The 23,773-nt window shown below is 49.6% G+C and overlaps 1 protein-coding gene across 1 annotated transcript in view; it reads left to right on the top strand.

Annotated features, from left to right (window-relative positions):
* The window catches only part of GRIN2A (glutamate receptor, ionotropic, N-methyl D-aspartate 2A), a 319,112-nt gene that overhangs the window by 166,099 nt on the left and 129,240 nt on the right, over nucleotides 1-23,773 (top strand). The window contains exon 4 of the mRNA XM_004692131.1: nucleotides 20,148-20,740. Coding sequence (XP_004692188.1) covers nucleotides 20,148-20,740 — 593 coding nt within the window. The remainder of the gene's footprint in view (nucleotides 1-20,147; nucleotides 20,741-23,773) is intronic.

Below are 23,773 nucleotides of genomic sequence, written 5' to 3' on the forward strand. Positions count from 1 at the left end.
CCATCCACCCATCCACCTATCCTCTTGCCATTCATCCACCCATTCTTTAATGCAACACTCTTTATGGGTCCCAACTGTGTGATAGGCAGCGAACAAGGTTCAGAAGTTTGACTGTTGATTTTTCTGGCAAGCTCTTTGCCCTCATGGAACTTAAGGACTCATCAGTTGGGGTAGGGAGATTGATAAACATTGTTAATCATCAGTGCAATGTCCTGTTAAGATGGGGGAGAGTTTACTAGCCAATACCAAAGAACCTCTCTGTTCTAGTCCAATATGCTTTGTGTTTAATTTCCTGGCTTTTGAGCTGCCCAACTTTTAATGAAGTTGAAGCAACTTTTGGCAGCATTTTGGGCTCCACCCCACCATTTGCTGGGAGTTCTTTGCAAATGGTTTACAGAGCTCTTGTCACCCACCACCAGGCTCTAGCCATTTATGAGTCAGACCAGACCAGCTGGCTGATACGGCACAGAGGGTTAGGAGAGGAATCTGTTCTAGCTGTTGGTATGGAAATGCTGAAACACTGCGCAGTGTTTCTTCTGCCAGCACAGGAGTAGGCAACAGATCATGTTTAGAGAGAAAGTCTTACTTTATTAGAAACTTTTGTCCAAATGGAAACTCTAGATTTGTGTATTTTGGGAAGCATTTCCTTGAGATCGAGTATTCTCAGTTTACAACTCACTTGGGCCAGATTTGCTTGCCTCCTGGTCCTAGAGGCTGTGAATCTCCTTCTCAGACTCCTCTGAGTCTGTTGTAATGATAACGACAGTAATCTCAGCGTATAGCCAGTCTGGGGCACGCTGTGGAAACCAGCCATCATGCTAAGTTCTACTGTGTGTGGCCGGCACACTTATGGCTCCGCAAAGATGACCGCACCCCAAAATGAGGAATCTCTTGCTTGACATGGTCCAAGGGCTTTGGTTACTAAGGTTAAGGGTCTTGTGCTGGAGAGATTATCCTGGATTACCCAGCTGGGACAATTCATATGAGTCTTTAAACCTGGAGAACCTTTCCAGGGTGTGGTCAGAGAAAGATGTGGAGAGAGAAGGGTCAGATGACACATGATGTCTTTCAAGGTGGGGGACAGAGCAAAGAGTCAGGAAGTGAAGTGGCCTCCAGCAACTGGAAAAGACCAAGCACAGATCCTGTCCTGAACCTCTAGAAAAGAAAGCAACCTGCCAACCCTTTAGTTTATCTCACTGAGACCCCTTCAGGACTTCTGACCTCCAGAACTGTAAGACAATAAACTTGTATTGTTTAAGCCACCAGTTTGTGGAATTTTGTTACAGCAGCCAGAAGAAACCAATACACCCTGATTGAGCTCATTAAGTCTTCAGACGACTCCTGTGAGATCACCACTAACACTCATACATTTTAAAAAGAGGAATTCAGGGCTGAGTTAATGCACAAAGTCACATGTTGATCCAGTGGAGGCCACAGGACTGGGTGTCATGTTAGTGTCTGGGGCCAGCCTCTGTGTGGGCCCCTGAGCTGCTCAGATTGGTGTATGAAGCTGTTCTTTGCTCTTTTGCCTCTGAGGGTACTGTGGGCTCCTCCAAAGAGCCACCTGGAAGCTCTGCTACGTTCTCCAGCTCTCAAGCTGGGTTGTGTCTCCAAGTTAACAACTAGATCACAGGGCTCTCCTTCTGGGCATCAGTAGGACCAAGGAAGTCCACAGTGGTACTTGTCTTCCAGTAAGGCACAGGCAACTCTGTCTTCCTACCAGTCTGTGGGGGGTCCTGTTCCTGCCTCTGCTTACCGGGACAGGGCAAGATGTCTGCAGGTAGCTTACTGAAATGCCAGCCCCACGAGTGCAGAGGTATTGCCTGTCACAGCTATATCCCAATGCCGAGGACAGTGCCTGGCACACAGCAGGTACATAGTCAATTATCTGTCCAATGGATGAATTAACAAATAACAGGTTCTCAGTAAATATACAGACTAAGAACTAGTAAAGCTGTAGTAATTGTTTAAAGCCTTTTATTTACTTTCAGCAGTACTTGAAGGAGGTGTAACTAACAAGCACAATACACACACACATCTTAAGTGTACAGCTTCATGGATTTGTGTACTGCAGCCCTGACGTCATCACCCCAGTCAAGACACAGAACACTTCCTGTGCCCAGAAAGTTCTCTTTTGCTCCCTCCATATCAACTTCCAGATAACTACTGTTTTGGATTCAATCACCATGGATGAGTTGACTGTTCTTGAGTTTGATGTAGCATTTCTATCCTGTTCTATTCTAAATGGAGCTTTGGCGTGTGCATCTTTTTGTGACTGCATTCTTTCCCTGAGCATCATTGTTTTGAGGTTCAGTCATAGTGTTGAGTGTAGAATGCTCTGCCTCTGCATTCCTGCAGAGACAGCCCCCCAGCCCCAGATAAAATGAGTTTGCCATCTGCAATATGCACCTTTCGGATGATGGCTTCATATTGACATTTGAACCATGCCTGATGTTTGGCTTCAGAATGGGCTGCAGCAAGACAGTGCTCCTGGAATGTTTGAGAGACTTACCAAAGGGCCAGCGAGTAAATGAGAACATGAATGAGTGCTCTTCCCCCCAATGACTGGGTGTCTACTAGATACCAGGCACTGCACTGGAGTACCGAGCATGTTGCATGCATGAGCTGGTGGAAGTAAAGACAGCTGATGTGAGTGGCAGATGTTAGTAATTCTAGTAACTAAATCAGGAAACTGAGACCAAGAAACTTACATGTCCAGCACAAGTTAAAGAATTCATAGATTGATGCCAAAGAACATGTTTTCCTCACCTGCCTGGGCTATTCTAAATGTTCTTGATCTTTCCTTTACTAAGGTAACACAAATAAATTATAAAAAAGTTGAGAAGTATATAGAAGCAGAAGGAAGAAGGCATCTATGTGTTCCCATCCCAAGAAACCAGTATTTATATTCTTAGGTGTTACCTTCTTGTATAATTTTGTATTTATAATTTGTTTAATATAGTTATGAGCATGTTCATGTACAAAATCCTATCTTTTTTATGTCACTTTTCAATGTTGTTAGAACCTCAATGGTGGTGATGTATTTTATTCACTCTTCAGTCAGCTGGTGTTCATAGGCGACCTACAGGCGCCATCATTTATTGAGCTCCTCCTACGTGAGGGCTCCGTGAAGAGCTTCCATTCTGTGCCCTTAACCTCTGCTGTCCCCTCCCTGAGCCAGCTTGATTGGATCGTACCCAGGAAGCCACAGCATCCCTCCGAAGAGTATTGGCTGGGTCATTTGCTTTCATAGAGATGTAGGTTAGCTCTGGGCCAGTTTTTAAATCATTAAAAGAAGAAACCCACAAGAACACCATTAACAAAGCTCAGCAGAGTCCATGGGTGCCTCACGTTTGCACAGCGGGAAACCTGTGCAACAAATGGGAGCAGGCTCCTCAAATCCATCATCCAGGTGAGGAGTTCAGACCGAATACAGGAAGCTTGGGCTGCACATTTAAATACCAACGAGACCTGCTCCACAGCTAGATGAAGAGATTCCGAAGCCTGCATGCCATGGCTTGGTTTTCAGAATCAGCAGAAACTGCAAGCCCTCTGGGCACTCATAGGGGATGTGCAGGGTCTGAGGAATTGCAACAGAGGGGTGACATCAGGTTACCGCACCCCTGGGGCAGGGGTGAGAGCTGGACAACTGGACTCAGCCTTTCCTATGGTTCGGGAGGTTGGGGAAGATGTTTCCAGGGAGGCTGTGAGTCACTTGGGGCCAGGTCAGTTCACGGCGGGAGGAGGACACAAATGCAGCCTATCAAACCACACATTTGAGTGGAAACAAATACTGGGCAACCGAGAGCTCAGCCTCAGCCCATCAGAAGTGCCATGCCACTCTTCAGTGGCCTGAAGGAAAAGGTGGTTGTAAAATGAGAGTTCTGGGCAGGCACTGAACGTTGAGCTATGTCAACACAAATCAGCACACTTCTTCCCTTTCTGTGCTTTTTCCATACCAATCTCCTCCACTCACTCATTCATTCATTCGGCAACTATTCTTTGAACAACTGCAAGCAAGGTGTGCTTGTCTGGATGCTGTATTCTGCTGGGGGGAGTTCATGCTCTAGGTAGTCCCTGAGCACCTGTTCTGTGAGGCTGGAGGAGGAGGCATGTGTGAAGCTCTCCGAGTCCTTACGCCTGCCTTCCAGGAGCTTGGTCTCGGCCATGCTGGTTAAGCCTCACAGCCGCGTGAGTTCACCCCCAACCCAATGGATTCTTCATAGTTCATTTCAGCAAGAGAATTCCCCTGGGGTCCATCATAGGGCCAATGAGGGCCAAAGAGTTCACAAATTTCGTTAGAAGTACAGACTCCTGGGACGTAGCGCAGGTCAACCACACTGACAGAAATCAACGGAAATAGGGCCTCAAGAGACCAGGGTGAAAACAGGGCCGCAGGGAACTTGTGTGAGAGTGTGTAAGCGCGAGTTTGTGTAAATGAGTGTGAATTTATGGTCATTGATAAGTACGAGGAGCCGTCAGTGATAAGCTTGACAGTTCACAATCCTGTTGGTGCCGAAGAAGGGTGTAGAGGCTGAACATTGCCCAGATCGGCCAGAGGGAGCCACGGCCATGTGGCAGTCAGCAGTTAAGGAGAGGAAGCAGGTTCAGGCAATGGCGGTAACAATAAAAGTATGCGGGGGCTTCCGCGTGCCAGGGGCTCTTGTATCAGTGCCACTTTGAATCCTTAGCCTCTCTTGTATGTACAGAAGCTACCGTTGTCATTTCTGTTTCTCGAGAAGGAAACCAGGGCACAGAGAGGTTAAGCAACTTGCCCAAAGTCACCCAGCTTGGAGAGGGCAGAGCTGGAGTCCCACGCCGCTCTCCACTCTCCCTTCTTCCCGGTGTAACTGGGAGGACAGACTCGGGGGTCACGCACCAAAAATGTGACAAATGAGCCACCCAGTCGGTGGGGGGAGGTTCTTCGTCTCGTCGGCAGGTGCCACTCATGAGATTGACGCACGTCACGCTCTGGCACCCATGTGGTTGCTGGCAGCCTCCAGGAGTAGGTTTGTGTGTTGCGCCCCGGCCAGGTCTGCAGAGCAGCGGTCAGGGTGTCCTCTCTGTAGCCGGCACCGTTGCATCTTCTGGCTGAAAAATCACACGTCGAAGGAATGAGATTGTTCCCCCCTTACTCCCTTTCCTTGAAGCCTGGAGATCTTGGCCCCATCCAGGTATGACATCATCTTGGGCATGGCCGGGTGACGTCATTCTAGCAGTCTCCTTTTCTCTAGGAAACAGCCCCTCGGGGTTTGTCTCTGCCTCATTTCTGCTGCTCGGGCCCAGTGGGGGCAGAGCACAGCTGCAGATTGCATCTTTGCTCCTGGTAATGTCTTTGAAGGTGAGTGGGGCTTCACAAGGGAAGGGAAAGAAGGTTCCTTAAAGGACCCAAATCTGAGGAGTGCTTTTAGCAGTGAAAGCCCCTGCTGCTCCTTGGCTGGCCATGGGGCTGATGGTGGCTGTCACCATGCCGTAGAAGCACAAAGCGCTTAGCAACAGCAAGCAGAAGCCCGGGGTTGGCACCGCCACCTTGCAACCCCCATTTCTGGCCTTTCTACCGGCACATCCCCTATGCATCTTCCCTGCGAGTGTAAGTCCAGTCGTAGCAAGGTGTTCTGGCCCCTACAGCTAAGAACAGTTCCATGGTGGGGCTGTGGGTGACACAGGCCAGAGTGACAGGCCAGAGATGTTTCCACTGTGGAGGAAGTTAGTATTTTGTGATCACAGAGAAGCAGGGGAGCGCTAATAAGGTAATTAGCACCTTTTCTCTGATTAGCAGCCAGGGAATTATTGAAAGAGATTAAATAGAAACTGTGAAAAGTTCCCCCTGCAACTGAGAGATGAGAGTAAGGTAACAGCCTGCCCTGTGTCCAAAGGGATGCAAATATGTTTTTCAAGCAGAGTGTGGATCTCTCCCATCCTCACCCCGTGGCTTCCTTTCGGACCATCACACTCGCCTCCTACCACAGGCCCTTTGCACATGAAGCGCCTGCCTCACAGGAAGCACACTTTCCTCTCATCTTTTCCTAGGTAACTCCTACTCCACATTCCTTCCTCTGGGAAATCACTCACTCCTTTCTTTTCTCCACTGAGGCTTCTTGAAACACCATAAACTTTTCCTTTAAAACTTGAATCTCAATAGCAGTTTCACATGTGTGTGGCTCTTTGTTGATGGCTGTCTCCCTCATCAGGACCATAAGTTCTGTGGGTGCAGGTTCTCAGGCTGTTCTGTTCACCCCTGGATCCCAGCCTCCAGCACAGTGCCGCCTGTACAGAGATGAATAAATACTAGGGCGAATGAATGAATTAAAGAGAGACACAGTGGCATCTGACATGTGGTCCTTGTGCGGCTCCAGGAAGTTGGCAAAGCTGGTGCTGTTTGTCATCTGGAGGAAAGGAAGTTCTCCGACTTTCAGAGAACTGAAGCTACTTCCCAAACACACCGCTCAAAAATGAGAGAACCTGTCCAGAATCCCTGCAATCCTGCCATTTTATTCCTATTTGCTTTTACATTCGGGTATTAAGTTGCTCATTTGTAGAAGTTTTAAAAAATGTGTTTTGCAAGGAAAAAAAGAAAAGAAGAAAAAAACAGAAAGTGGAAGACAGACCACAAATCCCACAGGACAATGGATGATTGCAGGCTCCTCACTGGGGTGTCAGCCACGCTTGAAGAAAATCCACCTGCCCCCAGACTCCCGGCCCCAACCTCAGTGTCTTCCAGGAGCAGCCAAGAGTGATGGTTCAAGCCTCTGGGGATACTGTTGAGTCTTGACCACCCGCTGGAGCAAGAAAACCCTCAAGTACCACACTAGCGACTTCAAGGGGCAATGTGGAAATGGTGGCGGGAAGTAGCCCCGAGGCCTAGCCGAGACTATCAGCACTGGCCCAAGCCAGTGGGCCTTTTGCCCCAGACCTGGCAGCCTCCTAACTCCTGGCTTGTTCAGGTAGAATGGCAACAGCATCTGAGTTCCCGGTCACCCTTGGTGGTTTGTGATCAAGGAGCTAATTCGTGCTGACACTCTAGGACTAGATTCCTGACCTCCATCAAAACGAGCCAGGAAACCAAAACAAAGCCCCAAATCCAACTGTGTCCTGGACTCTTCGTAATTAATAAATCAAAGCTGAGCTTACAAAATGAATCATCATTCAGAGTTGCTGTCTTTATGGAGCGATTGGCCCTGGGCAGAAAGATGCCCATAAATAAATGTTGGTTCGCAAACATGTCATGTGCTATGAAAATAAAGGAGAGAATGTAAAACCACATGTACCCAATCAAGGAGGTCAAGGGAGGTATCTGAAAAATGATGATCCAGCAATGAAAAGAAGGATGAACCTGAGCTAGCGTGGGGGGACACCAGGCAGCATGTGGCCTGAGATGAGCCTACAGAGGCAACGGGACCCAGACCTGCGGCGTCTTCGGACCCTGCTGGGGTTTGTGGCATTTGCCGCTAGGGCCTCTGCTGCTGAGTGGTCAGTGCCACAGTGGAGGCGACTCAGGCTGTCAAGAGGATGAAACCCTCTCTGACTCAGGCAACTGAGGTGCAAGGACTTACTGACGAGTCCTCACCCCCAACCCCAGCCAGACAGCCTGTGGATTACTGACTCTGCGTCCTGACCCCTGGCGAGGGGGCCCTTGTCGGGGTGACAACTGCGAGTAACCTCGGGGCAGCCTCACGCAGCTCCTGTACCCTGCTCAGCGAGCGATGTGCATGCAGACACAGGCCTGGGGGGAGGACTTGCGGTGGGGTGGGGGCTCGGCTGGCTCCATCAGCGCGAGTGGGGGGGGCAGACCCAAGAGAGGTAGAGACACTCGGTCACACCCCGTTTCTCTTCAGTCGCTGTGATGCCCCTGCTACTCTAATGTATGGTCTGAAAGCTTCACTCGGTAAGCGATGAATAGCTGGCAGAGAGTGGAGTCCTCTGCCAGGGTATCCCCTCGCCGTGGAAGAAGGGGTACCGCAGCCAGCAGGCGAGCAGTGAGGAGCGGAGGGCTCTGTGGCTTCTCCCGCAGTCCCGTCCTGTGCTCCGGACTGGGTGGGCAGGAGAGACCCCCGAGGGGAGGCCGTGGAGCCAGCATGCTCCCACCCAGGCCGTGGGCCGTGTCTCCCCCTCTCTGTTGTCTGAGGACCATGATGACTCCTCTGTAGAGAAAAAGGGGTGCCCAGGGAGAACAAAGAACCCCGTCCTTCATCCTAGAAGGGGCGCTGTTTGCATGGGTTTTGGAATCCTTCAAAAAAGGCAGCCGATCACTTGCTTCCTTTAGCCTGTCGGGAGCTATTTTGGGATGTCTGGGAGGCTGCGTTTTCTTGCATTCTTTTCTCTGTCCAGCGCTGGAGGAGAAGGAGGGTTGGGGACGGGCGGGGAGAGCCGCGCAGTCTCCGCCTGCACCCAGGGCCCCAGACACCTTTGTGTTTGAGAGATCACGTTCTCCTTTACTCCTTGTGTTTGTCCATGTCACCAGTAGTGTGAGGAGCAGCTTCCGCCCCCTCCACTCACCCACAGCCTCCAGGGGCTCCCACCCAGGGGAGCGTGCCTTTCCGCCTCCGTCCTCCTAGAAGATCCTAGCCTTCCAGTTGCACCAGCCCCTCAGGCCGTGGGAGACCCTCAACGGCCTTAAGACCGCAGTAACCTGGAAGCATCCAGTCCCAGCGGCAGGCTTGCTTGCTTAATTCATCCATTTTTTTCATCTGGGGATTTTTTTATTGCGCAAATATATACATAGCACAAGGTCTGCCAGTGTAAGCACGTCAAAGTGCACCATTCAGGAGCAGGAGCACTAAGCACATTCACACTGTTATGCAACCATTCTCCACTTCCAGAACTTTCCCATCACACCAGCGGAAATGCTGTGCCCATGAGCGGTCACTCCCCGTCCCCGCTGCTCCCCAGCCCGGGCAGCCGCCCGCTGCCTCTGCCTCCTTGGAGGTGCCTGGTCTCTGCACGTCCTACGTCACCGCGCACCATGTGGCCCTCGGGGCCTGGCTCTGGTCGGGAGGAGCAGCTGATACCGGCCCCGGAATGGGGTCAGGGTTGGGGAGGGAACAGTCAGTCCGGTGTGGCCTGACCTGCTCTGACAGCATCAAGAACACAGGGGGACTCTGTCCCCCTTCTGGGTTTAGGGAGGGGGGCTCCCCAGTGTTAGAAACTGGTCAGCCTACAAGTTCTGGAGAACAAGCAGCAGGAGTTCAGGCCACACGAAAACCACAGCCCAGCCCCCCCAAACACATGTTTCTTTCCTATCTCAGGTTCTGAGAGTCTGGGTAAAAGGGTTCTGTACTTCAGACCCCTGGTGTCCCCCACCCCCACTCCTCACAGCCACTCCACCTGTGCCCACATGTGGACCGGGGGCAGCCCCTCTCGCCCCTGAAGATTCTTCACTCATTCCTTCATGCTCTCATGCCCACAACCCACTTCATTCCTCCTCTCACCCATCCATCTATTCACCCACCCCCCACCCTCCCACCCATCCATCCATCCACCCACCCACCCTCCCTTCATTCCTACTTTTCTTACTTAGACTTTCAGGTAAGGGGTCTGGGTGGCACCATCCACGAGGAGCCGGCTGGGTAGTTGCTGGGAGATGAGTTAGCATTACTCCAGCCCCGTGGAGACAGATATCTAAACAGACATTTAAAATACCTGGTGAGGAGACAGATAGTAGACACCCGGACAGCGTGTTCCGGGAGCTTCGTGGGGTGGGGGTGGGGGGAGAGGAGGCGTCAGCGGCTGTCACAGACCTGTGGGCGTGCTCCGCGGCTACCAGCTCTTGCACGTCAGTCTCCAAGTCGCCGATGCCGCTGGTGCCACCCAGGTCACAGAGTCTTGCTCGCTCCGTGTTGTAGATGAGGCCGCGGAGGCCAAGCGGCGGAGCTACCTAGCGCCTGGCGCGCTTCCGGGCGGCGGAGCGGCGGTCGGGAAGGGGCTGGGCACGTGTGAGTGACATGCACCTCGCGGTGCCCCACCCGGGTTCCTGGGTGGCTCCAGCTCGCTCCCAGGAGTGGGGCGACTCCCCAGGGCGGTCCCCGTTCTTCCCTCCCCTGCAGAACCTGCTGACTCACAACCTCTGCCTGAGTTTGTCTGTAGGATCCGATGATGGGTCTGACAGGCTGCGACATACAGCTGTCTCAGCCAGGAGCCCTGATGGAAACACACAGAGGTGAGGGTGTCAGACGGCAGACAGCGTCGCGTCCCGCCCCGCTCTTCCCTAGCTCCGTGGCTGAAGGCTGCTGCTCACACCTGTCTGAACCTGGGTTCCCCAAGTGTGGCCTACCCCGGCCATGCACTTCTCCAGGCTCCGTCTGCAGAGCGTCATAGGAGGGCCTCCGGGAGCTGGCTGGGACTGCCACACTGACCACACCCACTGAACCCGAATCTGCAGGGGAGCAAGATCCCCAGAGACTACCCGCTAAAGAGGCACCTCTGTAAGCCTCAACTTCCTCACCTCTAAAATGGGAGCAGACCAGCCTCCTGGACAGGTTGGGTGCGGACTCCATGCGTCTAAGCTTTCTGCTAGACGCAGGGTCATCCGGCTTGGCCAGGCCCCGGGGGCCTCCAGGGATGCGGGGCTTTGAGTTTAGTATAGGGACGAGCCCTCAACGCGCTCGCTGCAGTGGCTGACACACAGGACGAGCAACAGGTGTGCCGGCCCGCAAGCAGGACCGCTGGGGGACACCCTGAGGACAAACAGGGCGGCTGGTGTGGCGTCGTGTGGCCTCGCTGAGGTTGGTTCTTCCCGGATGACACAGCCGCACGGCTCAAGCTCACACTGTGCACCCAGTGCAATCACCCATGATCTCAGTCACGGCGACCTGTTTAAAGGAGGGAGCAGCCCTCCTTCCTCTTAAAAACATGGAGGAATTGGCCTGGGTAGTTCACTGAGTGGAGGGTGAGTGGGACATGGGACATACGAAGGAGTAAACATGTACCCCCAAATGAAAAAAGCTTAGAGGCTTGGCAGATGCCCAAGGCCCAGTGAAGAGACAGACTTGACCTCTGACCATCTGGCGTCACAGCTGTGCCTTTGATCACGTGAGCATCAGAGTCCCAAGGGGAGGAGCAGTTTCCTCTGGGGGACCAGCTCCAGAGAGGCCTGGAGGCCTTGCATGAGGACCAGCAGTGGGCAGGCGGAAAAGGACAGTTCTTTTCTAGCGTTTACCAGCAGAACTGCCCCAAGCAGTGTTATGGGGAATCCCGACACTCTCCTTTGTGGAGAAATCAAGCCGCCTGCTTCCCTCTGCACAGCCCTGCTCGGTGACAGCCAGAGACAGAAACTTAACAAACGGGACCTGTTTGCTTTCTCTCCGTGAGGTGGCTTAATGACAAGCGATTCTTATTGGTGGCAAGTTGTCATGTCTTCTGTCTGGGTCTTGGGAGCTGTGGCTGTCAGCCTTCTTGGGGGAGAAACCAATCTCAATGGCATGTTAAAGAAAAAAATAAACACCAAAGCCAAAGGACAGATGACGAGTGCCTGGAGGGGACGGGGTATGTGAAGCGAGGGAACTATCCCAGAGAAGGGCCTGCCCAGACAGGGAGGCTGGGGAGGGGAAGGTCCACCCTGCAGTTTCACTTCTTCTCATCTAAGTTCAGAAGATGAATGAAGAATGAGTCACGACAGAAAAGCTAATTCAGATTCACTGAAGCAAAATGAGGGAGTTCACGGGGATGCCACTGACACAAAGGGCCGGTTGGCTTCAGGTGTGGCTTGAACCAGGCGCTCCTCACGATCATCAGAACCTGGCAACTGTCCATCTTTCAGCTTTGCGATGGGATGTGAAGGTTTCCTTTGTGGGATACGATCATCAGAACCTGCCAGGAATTCTGGCTGAACATCTTTCTTGGTGCTGACAGTACCAGAGGCTGGCTTTCCATTGCTCTCTTTAAAATCCTGAGAGCCTCTCTGATTAGACCAGGCTAGGCTATATCCTATCCCCTGGTTGCTGACATCGTGGGGATTGGGTGAGCCAATCGACCGGACTGAAAGAAGGTGAGAATGACTTCCAGTGAAAGTCACCAATCTCATAAAGGAACAAAGGCTGCTCAGTGGTTGGAAAAATAAATGTCCGTGACGCACCTCGTGCCTCCTTAGGGAAAGGGATCTGGGGGGAAAATGACTTAATTTCAGGTGCACACAGCAAGGCCAGCAGTCCTATCACAGTTGGGACTGGTCAAAAAAGGAAAAAGAAAAAGATACTCCCCTGTATTTGGGATTATCAGTTCCTCAGAGGCCTGGCTCTGTGATCTCCGATCAGGTCGATTTCCCTCTGGCTTTCTAGGTGGGAAGGACTGCACCTTGCCTCAGACAATCCATAATCACTAACAACCCTGTTTGGAAGCCCACATGCAGGTTGACAGAGCACCAGGTGAAGCCGGCTTGGGCCTTTACTGTATCCTTGTGTAGAAATAAGGGCCTGAATCGCAGCAGGCGTCTCTCCTCGGCCAGCCCTGCTAACGATCTAGAAAGCAGGCTTGGGCCCCAGAACAGCAATCACCATACATCTGATGAATGTAGAGGAGTGTCCTAAACTTGTTGCAGCTAAATGAAGGTGCACAGCGCCATGCATCTGTATATTCTCTCCTCCAGCATTGCATCCCTTGCTACAGGAAGAGCTGGGCTCTGGATGGGGGCCGGACATGGTGCAGAATGCCCTGGCAGAGGGCCCACTGTCTGCAACTGCACGATATAGCAAACTGTTTCTGCATCTTCAGGGTGGGCCCCTCTGTGGCACAGATCAGGACTCCACAGGGAAGCTGAGAACTGGCCAGGTGAAACCCCCGCACCCCTTGAGTCCCAGGTTCATCCCCAACTTTCCTGCTGGGAGACATGAATGATGCATTTAGGAGAAAAATTGTTTGCAATAAAACTAACCTAGGAACTGAATCCTAAGCCACCGTCTTCATGGTACTTGCTATAAACCTCTGCTTCCTGTCCTAACTCATGTCTCATTGCCTTAAACTCACTTTCATCAGACCAGCCATGCTGACCTTCCTACTTTCCCTGAACTTGCCAGGCCCTTTCTGACCTTTGCATACGCTGCTGCTTCTCAAGCAGAAGGCACTCCCTACAGCCCTCCATCTCTTCAGTTCTGCCTGGCTGATTGCTCCCTGTATTCTTCTCATTAGTGCCAATGATGAGAAGTGGTGCTCCACTCCAAACTATTTCATCATCGGGTAGGGTTCCCTCCTCCCTTGTTTGTCTCCTCCCACTAAAATGTAAATGTCCCAGAAGTGGGATCCTCACTTCCCTGGAGTCACTGCGCTGGAACAATGGCTTGTTAGCTGTGAGCTGGAGTTTGGTAACTTTGTGGAATGCATGATGGATAGTTTTTTCCCAGAGCAATAGATCTGGCAAGTCCCTGAGATACCTAAACCACTAACCTCCCTTTCGACCCACTGGCAGCCTTGTGGACTCAGACTGCTACTCACTAGCTCATTACCAAAGCAACAGTCCATCACAATGCGTAGTATTAGGGGCTAAGACGACCTGACACCCTGTCCTCAAGAATTTCTGTTGGTGGGGAAGGCAAGATGCGCGCTTTCAGATACAAGGCAACCACTCACAATTCAGGTGTGTGTGGATGTGAAGACAAAGTTTCTGGAAAATTAAAAGAAGTAGGAAGTGGGGGCCCAATACGGTGCCATGGGTGTAGGAGCTGGAACTTGGCAACTGTATTCAGCACTGTTTATGCCAAGTCCAGTTGCCCTTCCTATATGCCAAGTGCTTGGTGTGCATTAGCTCTCGAAATATGTGCAGCAGCATTTTAAGGTGCTTATTGTTATCATCATTCCCATTTTCCAGATGGAGAAACAGAGGCTTAGGGTAAATGTCACTAATTCGCATGCAGTAGGAAGCGGATCTTAGGCAGGCTGTCAGCCAAGCCCACGTCCCTCCTCCACACCCCCAAGCCTTGTGGATGCTCTTTGTAGAAAACACTTCACACTTTCTTGCATCCCAGCACAATCACTGCAGTGCTGAATTAGGAGGCGAGAGACCTCATGTCTGCTCACGCTGAAAAAGCTTGGAATGATTTCTCCAAGATTCTGGAGGCTCAGTTTTCTCACCTGGAGAATAGGGAAGTTGGTCTAAATGGTACCTCATCTTTGCTGCTCTCCAGAATATTCCAGGGAAAGCGCATACTCTAGGGCTCCTCAGTGGAGATTCTGGTTCAGTGGGATTGGCATGGAGCCTGGAAATTTGAAGGTACAAAAAACGCCCCCAGATGAGCTAATACACAGCTAGAGGTCACATACCGAAAGCCTAGATTGATGTTTCAACCCTGTCTGTACATTAGACTCAACCAGGAAATTGAAAAATCCTGGACCCTGTCCCAGATACGCAGAATTGGCATCTTTGGGGGTGTGGGAGGGTAGATTGGAGAGGGTGGGAGAGTGTCCGTTTTAAAGATGATTGAGCTCTGAAAAGGGTCTAGTATGACTGAGAAGTATTTGATTTTTATTTCCTATTTTCATTAAATGTTGCTGATCACATGTAGTTTGGAAGTAGTGCCTTGGAACCCAGGCCAGGACACATTTAAGGACTTGGTGGCTCTGTTCTGCCCACTACTCCAGATCTTAGAGCTCTTCTTGGTTCTCTTGCTTCCTCCCCTCCACTCTAGTCCACAAACTAATGCACAGAATCTTGAGTTATGCCTTGGAACGCTGCCTCTGGCCTCTGAAGCTGAGTACTTCCACCACCTTGATTACCTGCCTAAGCTGGGAACCAAAATATTACCGGTAACTTAAGATGAAATTTGGAGGACAGAAGGAGGTGGTATTAGGTAGATTTGCTGCTGAAAGTCTCCATAACTAGTCCAATAGCTATAGGTTGCATGCACTAGTGTTTGTGTTAGTGGGTGATGGACCGGGGGTGTGCTTTGGGGGATTGGCACCTAGATAGGGTTTCCTCTCTCATCCCCAGCCCCCTGCATAAAGGGATTCCCAGTTAATGTGAGATCCTCTATATTGGTTTCCCATTTCTGAGGCATTTTCTTTTCAAATTGAGTGCCTCAAGAAAGATTCAGTTATGGTTATTCAGCCCCCCCCACGCGCGCGCGCACACACACACACACACACACACACACACACACACACACACACACACACTGGTTTTCTGTTCTGCCTACCTGGAATTCATGTTTCCTGGTAGTTAAGTATTTCTCTTCTGGATACAAACTGGTCTTTTATCCTGGCTCTGCCATGTACTTATTGTGTGGATTTGGGCAGGTTTTATGGTTTAAGCCTGAATTCTTAGATCTGTAATGCAGGGGTAATAATAAGCATTCTACACTGTACTATGTGTTGAATATGCCCAATGAATGTTAACTGTGATGATTATCACAATGCTGCTGCTGCTGCTGATGATGGTGGTGGGTGATGATGTGCTGGATGTTGATGATTGTGGGTGATGATGGTGGTGGATGATGTGGTGGTGGATGATGTAGTGGTGGATGATGATGGTGGTGGGTGATGATGGTGGATGATGGTGGTGTTGGATGATGATGATGGTGGTGGATGATGATGGTGGTAGATGATGGTAGTGGATGATGATGATGGTGATAATGATGGTGGTGGATGATGATGGTGTTGGATGATAATTATGATGATAGGTTGCACATATGATGATGGTGGACGATAGTGTTGGTGGTTGTGGTGAATGATAGTGGGTGATTATGATGGTGGATAATGATGACAATAAAGGAGGAGAAGGATGGGTGAGGATGAGATTGTTTCCTCAGAGGGACATATTCAGCTTATATACATTTGAAAAAGCTATCCATCTGAATTCTAGGACTGATCGGTTTGACTTTTTTACTGTAGTCCATTGAGACATAAAATATGTTCTAAAGCATAGTCACTATAAGAGTGACAAGAATTGTATCAGGACAATCCTCTTATAGGAGAAAACAAATTCCCAAGGAATCCCTCCTGGTCTTTGTGGGTCACCTGCATCATCATCCTTTTTGTTGGCACCAACCCTGGTTGACAAAAGGAAAATGAGCTATGGAAAAGGGTTTGGAGTTGACAACAGCAACCAGTTTCTCATGCTCCCTGGGATGAGCTACCTGCTCATTTATTTCCTCCCCAAATGTTTATCGAGTCCCTACTGTATATCAGACACAGTGTTAGGCTTTCTAGATGCCCCCTTGAATAACACATCCTGCTGTTGCAATAAGACAGAGAAAAGCAAGTAAATCAGCTTGGGGTTCCTGTACTTAGGTCATAGAAATTCAGTTTCATTGGGACTGGCGTGGGGCACAAGCATCTGCATTTTATTTTTTTTTTTTTATAATTCTCTGAGTGATTCACTTGTGCATCCAGGAATGAAAGCCAGTGGTGTGTGCAAGAACACTGAAACATTGGAGGGAATCTTGAAATCACTGAGCTGTTGCCAGCTGGGGCCACATGGATTTTAGAGAAATCACTTAACCTCTTTTCCTGTGTCTTTATGAGAAACCAGCCAGGGGGGTTATAACCACCTGCAAGACCTCATCTCTTGGGTAGTTAGAATCAGAGGTAATGGGTGTGGGTGTTCTTTATGGCCTGTGTGCATGGGCAAGTGAAATGAAAGTTGGGACTAGACTCTATTAAACATCAGGCCTTCAGGCCTTGATACCCGTGGAGTCAGGTCTCACCCTGGAGACTTAGAAAACTCTGGAATATTCTAGAACATTAGCTCAGGAGACCTAATCTAACGAGATCACAGTTATTATGGTGGGACTGAATTACAGAGATGAGAGCAGATACCCAGATTCCCACACCCCCCTGCCTCCCTCGCTCTGTGTTTAAAACAGTTTGTTCTATCTTCTGCAGAGCACTGAGCCTGGGGAGAGAACTGCGTTTGCTGCAGAACCAAAGTGGGTGTCTAAAATCTGTTCCTCTCCCCCAGCTGCACCCTGCTGAGGAAGCCAGTGCCAAAGGTGGTCAGAGGTCGATCTGTAGCATCGGTGCAGGGTAGGGGAAGGGTAGCAGGAGGAGGTGAGTGTGGGGGGTCGGCACCCTGCTGTCCATGCAGGGACACCGAGGGATACTCAGGGTCTGGAAAGAAAGGGCCACTGGCATCTCAGCTGCTGGGTCCTGGGAGCATGGCCAGACTCCCCATTACCTCCTGCCAGTCCATAAAACCACCTTAGAAAAGCCCACAGTGAAAAGTAAGCCTTTCATTGCCTCACTGTGCAATTATGTCATGCAAATATCTGCTCGCTGCCATCCTTCTGAGGGATAGAGAGTGCCTTTGGCCTACAGGATTTTGAAGTGGGGGTCTCGAGTGGAAGCGCTGTAGAATAACTGTGTGAGGTACGAAGCTTTCTTTCCAAGGCGCGGCTTATGGCTGTGAGAAGAGCCCCTGTTGGCACTTTGGGCTCAGAATAAAGAGGAGGCTTGAGGAGCGAGGAGGCGTGAAGGGGCAGCCAGTAGATCTGGAGATTCCCCTTTCAGACCTGGGAAGGATCCCCTCAGGTTTCCAGAAATGATCCTGAAGTTTAGAGGGCCGAGGATGAGGTGAGGGTCCTCAGTCAGGATGAGTCAGGAGTGGGTGGCTCCTCACTCCCTCCACTTCATTCTCACCACCACCCACTGGGCTGGCTCTCACTTCATAGGCCAAGAAACTCTGGCCTAGAAAGTTCCAGTGGTTACACATAGACACAGGATGTGAGCTCAGCTGAGATGCCCCGGAAGCTTCCTTGCAGATGGTGCCATGGAACTTCAGTCCCTTTCCCGAGGCCGCTGACTGTGCTTGAGGCTGATGAGAGATGCTGGCTGTTGCTTTCGCTTCTTCGATTGGCTCTTGATGCTGTTGCCTTTATGCTATTTAGTGAGGCTCTATGGATGGCCCCTAAGGCTTATTATGGGTCTTATCAATATGGTAGGTGAAAAATATTTTTGCCAGTGGGTGGAGAAGTGGTTCCTCAGAGTAATAGGGTGGCAGTGGGGAACTCTTTAATTTTTTGGACATAATATTCAGGAACTATATGAAGTCCAGGCTCAGGTGCTGACTTCTCGCCTTTCACTTACTGCTCAAAGCAAGGTCGTTCCTCCTAGACTGCGGTCACATACCCACTCACTCGTGCGTCCCTCACCCTCCATTTATTGGTGTGTCATGTGCCAAGCCTTCTGCCAGGTTCTGGGGACAGAGAAATGAGGACAGCAACATCTCTGCCCTTGAGCTGTTCAGTCTTGTTGAGATGTGATTTAAAATGATTAATCAATCCAAGAATATTGGATTTCTCCAAAAGCTACTGTAGGGAGAAAGATAATGGCCCAAAGTCTTTAAATCTGTTACCCACTTTAATTGATTTAATTAGGTAAAATTCATCGTCCTATCATGTTGGAAGGAGCCCAGAAGGTATTCATCCCTGTGTTTCCCTCTGCCTCAGGCTATATTGTGCTCCAACTCTTTCCCTACCACACAGCCATCACCCCATACGTTTTAGGAAAAAGTATCTTGAAGAACAATAGCTTTTGGCTATTCAGATAAAACTTCACTCGGTGAGCATCACAAGGAAAGCAAAGTAGCTTTCTGAGGGTGTTGAGATGCACAACTACAAAGTATTGTTCCAGAAGACATGGATGAAAGCACTCACTCTTGGCACAGACACACATGCACACTCACGTGTAGAAGAATCCTCACCTTTGTGCTATTTTAGTTGTGTTAAATGCATGTGGAAAATACAGAACACAGAATGAAAGCATGGATGTCATCTAAGGACCATCAAGGAGTCTTCATTTCCCCAAAACAAATAGATGTCAGCATTTGTCAAATCCTGTTTTGCTATAAGGTGCTGGCACACCTCCTGCTTACCTGGCAGTCTCACACCTTGCACACCTGTCCACACTTGGGTTAGGTATCTGCTGTCTCAAGCTTTTCACAGCTCCAGGAAGGCTGTGGCTTTGCGTTGGGAAGGGGGCTGATGTGGCCCCCAAACCCGAGCACAGAGATTCACTAGCTGTGCCTCAGTTTCCCATGACAACTCGCAGCCCTGTAGGATCCAGAGGTGAGTTGGGAGGTGAGAAAATGGTTCATCAGTTGCTGTATGCAACACTTGCCTTTTCTGGATGGAAATTTGTTCTCATAATCTAATCATAGACTTGTAGACGTAGGGAGATGTTGGGTCTCTTAGCGGTTCTTTAACCCAATGCAGGTGATCATGTCACTTTTCAGCTTAAGAGCACACCATACCCCACCCCCTTGGGCTCAGAATAGAATCTCAGCCCATCAACATTGCCCGGAGGCTGTACATGAAGGTGTTCCTGCTGAACTCTGAAAACCACCTCATTCTCCCCTACTTCATGAGCCATAATGCATTTATCTCCGGTTCCTGGCGATGTATCCTTGGGGCTCCTCTGACTAGAGTCTGCCCGTAATACTGAGATTCTCCTTCAACATTGCCTCTCTCAGCTCCCAGGCTTGGAAGTTTCTCTTCCTCAAATTCCCAGTGAGTCAATGAAGACAGAGACCATGTCTGTATGAGTCTTATAATCTGACTTACATATCACTATTTCCCCAAGTTCTAAAACACTGTCTATATCCAAACAAATATTTGTCCAGTGATGAGGTATATGTCTGCCAGTCGTTTGCTTTGCTCTACATCACACATGAGTCTAGAATTCAAGGGACAGAAACCCTACTCAAATCAATTTAAATGACTGGGGGAGCTTGTCAGCTTACATAACAAGAGGGACCAGAAAGAATGCCTTCAGGTATGACAGCCTCCAGGTGCTCCAGGTATGTCACCAGGAATCTGTCTCTACATCCTGAAGTTATTTTGACTCTCTTGGCTTCTTTTTCCAGGCATGAGCCTGGATGCCAGATAGAGCTATACTGTTGAAACCATATGGATTAAAAGGGGGCTGGGGTGGGATGAGCTTGAGGAAAATGAAGAGAATCGATGAGGGGCTGATGAAATAACAGATGTCTTTCACTGTACCCAGCTGTGGGCTCCAGGTTGAGGGGCCTCTTTTATTTCTGTATTTCTAGCACGCATTCCAGAATCTGGCATATAGTAGGTGCTCAGGAATGCTTGCAAATGAATAGTGCGTGATACATTTTCCCTCACTTCCAAGAAGGACCTCCTTTAAGTCTATAAAACATATGGCTGTATCTGCGCTGCCTGCTGCCTCATTCTCTGTTTTGTTTTCTTTTAACCTGTTGGCAGGATCCGACGTCTACCTTCTTCCAGTTTGGAGCGTCCATCCAGCAACAAGCCACGGTCATGCTGAAGATCATGCAGGATTACGACTGGCACGTCTTCTCCCTTGTGACCACCATCTTCCCTGGCTACCGGGAATTCATCAGCTTCATCAAGACCACAGTGGACAACAGCTTCGTGGGCTGGGATATGCAGAATGTGATTACCCTGGATACCTCCTTCGAGGATGCAAAGACACAAGTTCAGCTAAAGAAGATCCACTCTTCTGTCATCCTGCTCTATTGTTCCAAAGATGAGGCTGTCCTCATTCTGAGCGAGGCCCGCTCCCTTGGCCTCACGGGGTATGATTTCTTCTGGATTGTCCCCAGCTTGGTGTCTGGGAACACAGAGCTCATCCCCAAAGAGTTTCCATCAGGACTCATTTCAGTGTCCTATGATGACTGGGACTACAGCCTGGAGGCGAGAGTGAGGGACGGTTTGGGCATCCTCACCACCGCGGCAGCTTCCATGCTGGAGAAGTTCTCCTTCATCCCCGAGGCCAAGGCCAGCTGCTACGGGCAGACGGAGAAGCCAGAGGCCCCACCGCACACCCTTCACCAGTAAGAGGCGCCATTTGCTTGTCTCCAGTGTGGGTTTGGAGTTTTGTTGTTTGTTGAGCTACTCAGAGCAACACATACTTATTGAAAGTGTGTGCTGGAGATAGAGAACGTGTGTGTTTCCGGATAGGCGTGTTTTGTTGGATTCTGATCTCCTTCCCCGTTTCTCATTGCAGCGCCTTTTCTTTCTGAGTAGCATCAGCCTTGGCATTCTGCTGCTCGCTTCCTTTACTTAATAACTTGCCTGGCAAACCGACACTTGAGGTCTATCTGTCTACCCACCTAGTACCTAGTATCTTTCTGTTGTCTGTTCTCTCTGCCAAGCGGCACATGTAAGCATGTATGTGTGTAGGTTTATCATTTATTTGCTCCTATCTATATGTTACACGTGTGTATATTTATAGGCAGACATGTGTACACACATGCATACGTGTATATAATTGAATATCTACAAGCTTGGTAACCCACCCATTGCATTTCTCAGCAGGCATAACACCGTGACTTATTTAGCCCATCTTCACAATGATAGATATTTATATTGCTTCGTTTATTTTTCTATTAGGAAAACTACCCTCGGGGATAATCATACTACACGTCAGCTTAAGCACATGTGCAAGAACTTTTCTGGGGTTGAATCTCAGAAGTAGATTTGAGGGTCATAGAAAACGTGCCTTTGAAAATTTAAATATTGATTGCCAAATTACCCTAGAGCGTAACTATCCATGTACATTCCTGACAAGAGTTTGTGACATTCCATGACTCTCCATGTTCTCACCAGCTTGATACACTTGAGAAAACTCCCCACCCAGGGTCCCTGGTCTCTGTTTAGACTTGCATCTGAATTTAATCTTATTTCCTAAGTAGCCTTTAGGCCATTGGCAACCTTGGCAAACATCGCTTTTAAAGTCACGGTATGTTCCTTCACATGGATGCATCGTGATTTATTTCATGAGTCCCATCTTGCTGGACATTGTTAAATTTTATGTTGCTGAGAAGCATCATTGTTCTTTGTGAGTCATCCTTATGGCACAGCTGTTGAGACAGAACCACGTTTATGACAATTTTGCATGTTTTACCTCTGGCCGGTGGATTTCATCACTGCTTTTGATAATGCCTCTGATAATGGACAGTGGGCACTGTGATTAAGAGATTGGGTGCTGGAGTGAGACCAAACCTCATATCTCAAATCTTGTCTCTTCCACTCTCTGTGTGACTTGGCCAGTCACTTACCATTCTGGGCTCCCACTGTGCTTTGCAAAGTGGTGGCACCTGCCTTCAGGCTGTTAAGTTCAACCTCAGGACCACGGGGAGAGTATGTGAATAGCTCACGCCCGCCCGGTTGAGCCTCTCATTCAGTGGGACTGGGCTGGGCTCTGAGAAGTTTCAGGTTTAACAGGTTCCTTAGGGGGGTGATGGGGAGAGAAGTTGTATTGCTTCCCTGGGGACCCTGGTTGACAATCAGTGTCCTAGAGGGTCTCATGAGTGTTGACTGAGTGATACCTGAGAAATGCTGTTTAGCCCGGTCCGCAGCACCCAGTCACTAATTAATTCATGGCTGTCAGAACAAGTGGGGAATTTCTGAAGATCAGAAATGACTGTCAGCAAACCAGATTGGTTTATTACAGCAGAGTAACGTGTCATTCTGAGATATCCCTGGAAGGCTTTAGGACTTCTTTGAATTAGGAATTATTGCTAAGATGAGGCTGCGCATTTGTGTGTGAGAGTGGGGGGGAGGGGAGTGGGTAGGCAGATGACGCTTCTGTAAAGCTGACATTTAAGTGAAAAATGAACTCTTGAATTAAGAGGCCATGGTGGGGGGAGGGAAATGTCTCCGCCCCCTCTCCTGTTCCGCTCTTTAACGATCCTGCTTTAACGATGCTTTTCAGTATTTTAAATAATTATCCAAATATCAGGAAACAACTTCAATAAATCAGTCTGAGACCTGGGAGCCCCATCGGAGGTAGAGTTGCTGCCAGCCGAAAGACGGGTTGGGCAAATGAACTCCTGCTTCCCATAATGTGTACTGCCCCAGCGCTTGAAATATTCAGAAATGTTCGATTTTGATGGAAACATAATTCAATTTTAGGGCAATTGAGACATACACAGGAGAAGGAATTTGAGAGGGGTATTTGTAACCATTCCTTTAAAAAGAAGAATCCTACTTCTATTAAATGATACTGTGCTTTTCCCAGAAGTTACACTTTGAGGGCGGATGTCAGTGGTTGCTCAGTCCCTTCCCGCCCTCACCCTCTGCTCTAGGACCCTGGCGGTGCTCACCTCAGGTGTAGGTCTGATAAAGGCAAAGCAGAGGCCTTGCCACCCTGCCCATGACTTCAGTGCCCCCTCAGCTTCCCAGGAAAGAATGGGAATTTACCAGGCAAGGCCAGCGTGAGAGCTTGAAGAACTATAAAGAAGGGTTAAGGCCACGCTATCTCTCTGTCCTCTGTCCAGAGTTCCTTCTGTTCCCGGACCCAAAGATGACCCCTGGGACACAAAGGTGAATGAAAATATAACTGATCTCCTCAAAGAATGTACAGTCTGATGAGCGTGGAGGAAATGTCTGAAGTCGAGTTCCTGTCACCAGAAGCCAGGCTTCGCTTGGCGTTTCTGCCAACGACCAGCCGCAGGGCTGATGGCGGGTGGTCCCGCAGGCTCGACACCTAGATTTGGGTAATTACAACAGACAGTCATGCACGTCATGACTTCTGCACAAAATCACAATTGCCTCAAAGTGAATGCATTTCTCAGACTGTATCTGGGAATGTAGCCTCAAGGTTAAGCGAAGCATGATCTTGTTGAAAAGAAGAACGTTACAGAAGGATACAGTCAGATGAAATTCCCCCAGCACTCACCACAGAAAACAAAGGTGACCATTAGGTTTGTTTATTTTAAAAGAAGTAAGACCTCACAGATCATGTGTCACCTCACAGGGAAGTGGAAAGGTCCCTCCGAGACATGCTCGCTTCGTCTCAGTCCACGAGCGGGAGAATCCCCGTGATGAGCTGGGGGTGTCCAGCAGCCGGGCAGATGTGTGTG

The sequence above is a fragment of the Condylura cristata genome, unplaced genomic scaffold (genome assembly GCF_000260355.1).
Source record: "Condylura cristata isolate star-nosed mole 26May11 unplaced genomic scaffold, ConCri1.0 scaffold00032, whole genome shotgun sequence".
Lineage (NCBI taxonomy): Eukaryota > Metazoa > Chordata > Mammalia > Eulipotyphla > Talpidae > Condylura > Condylura cristata.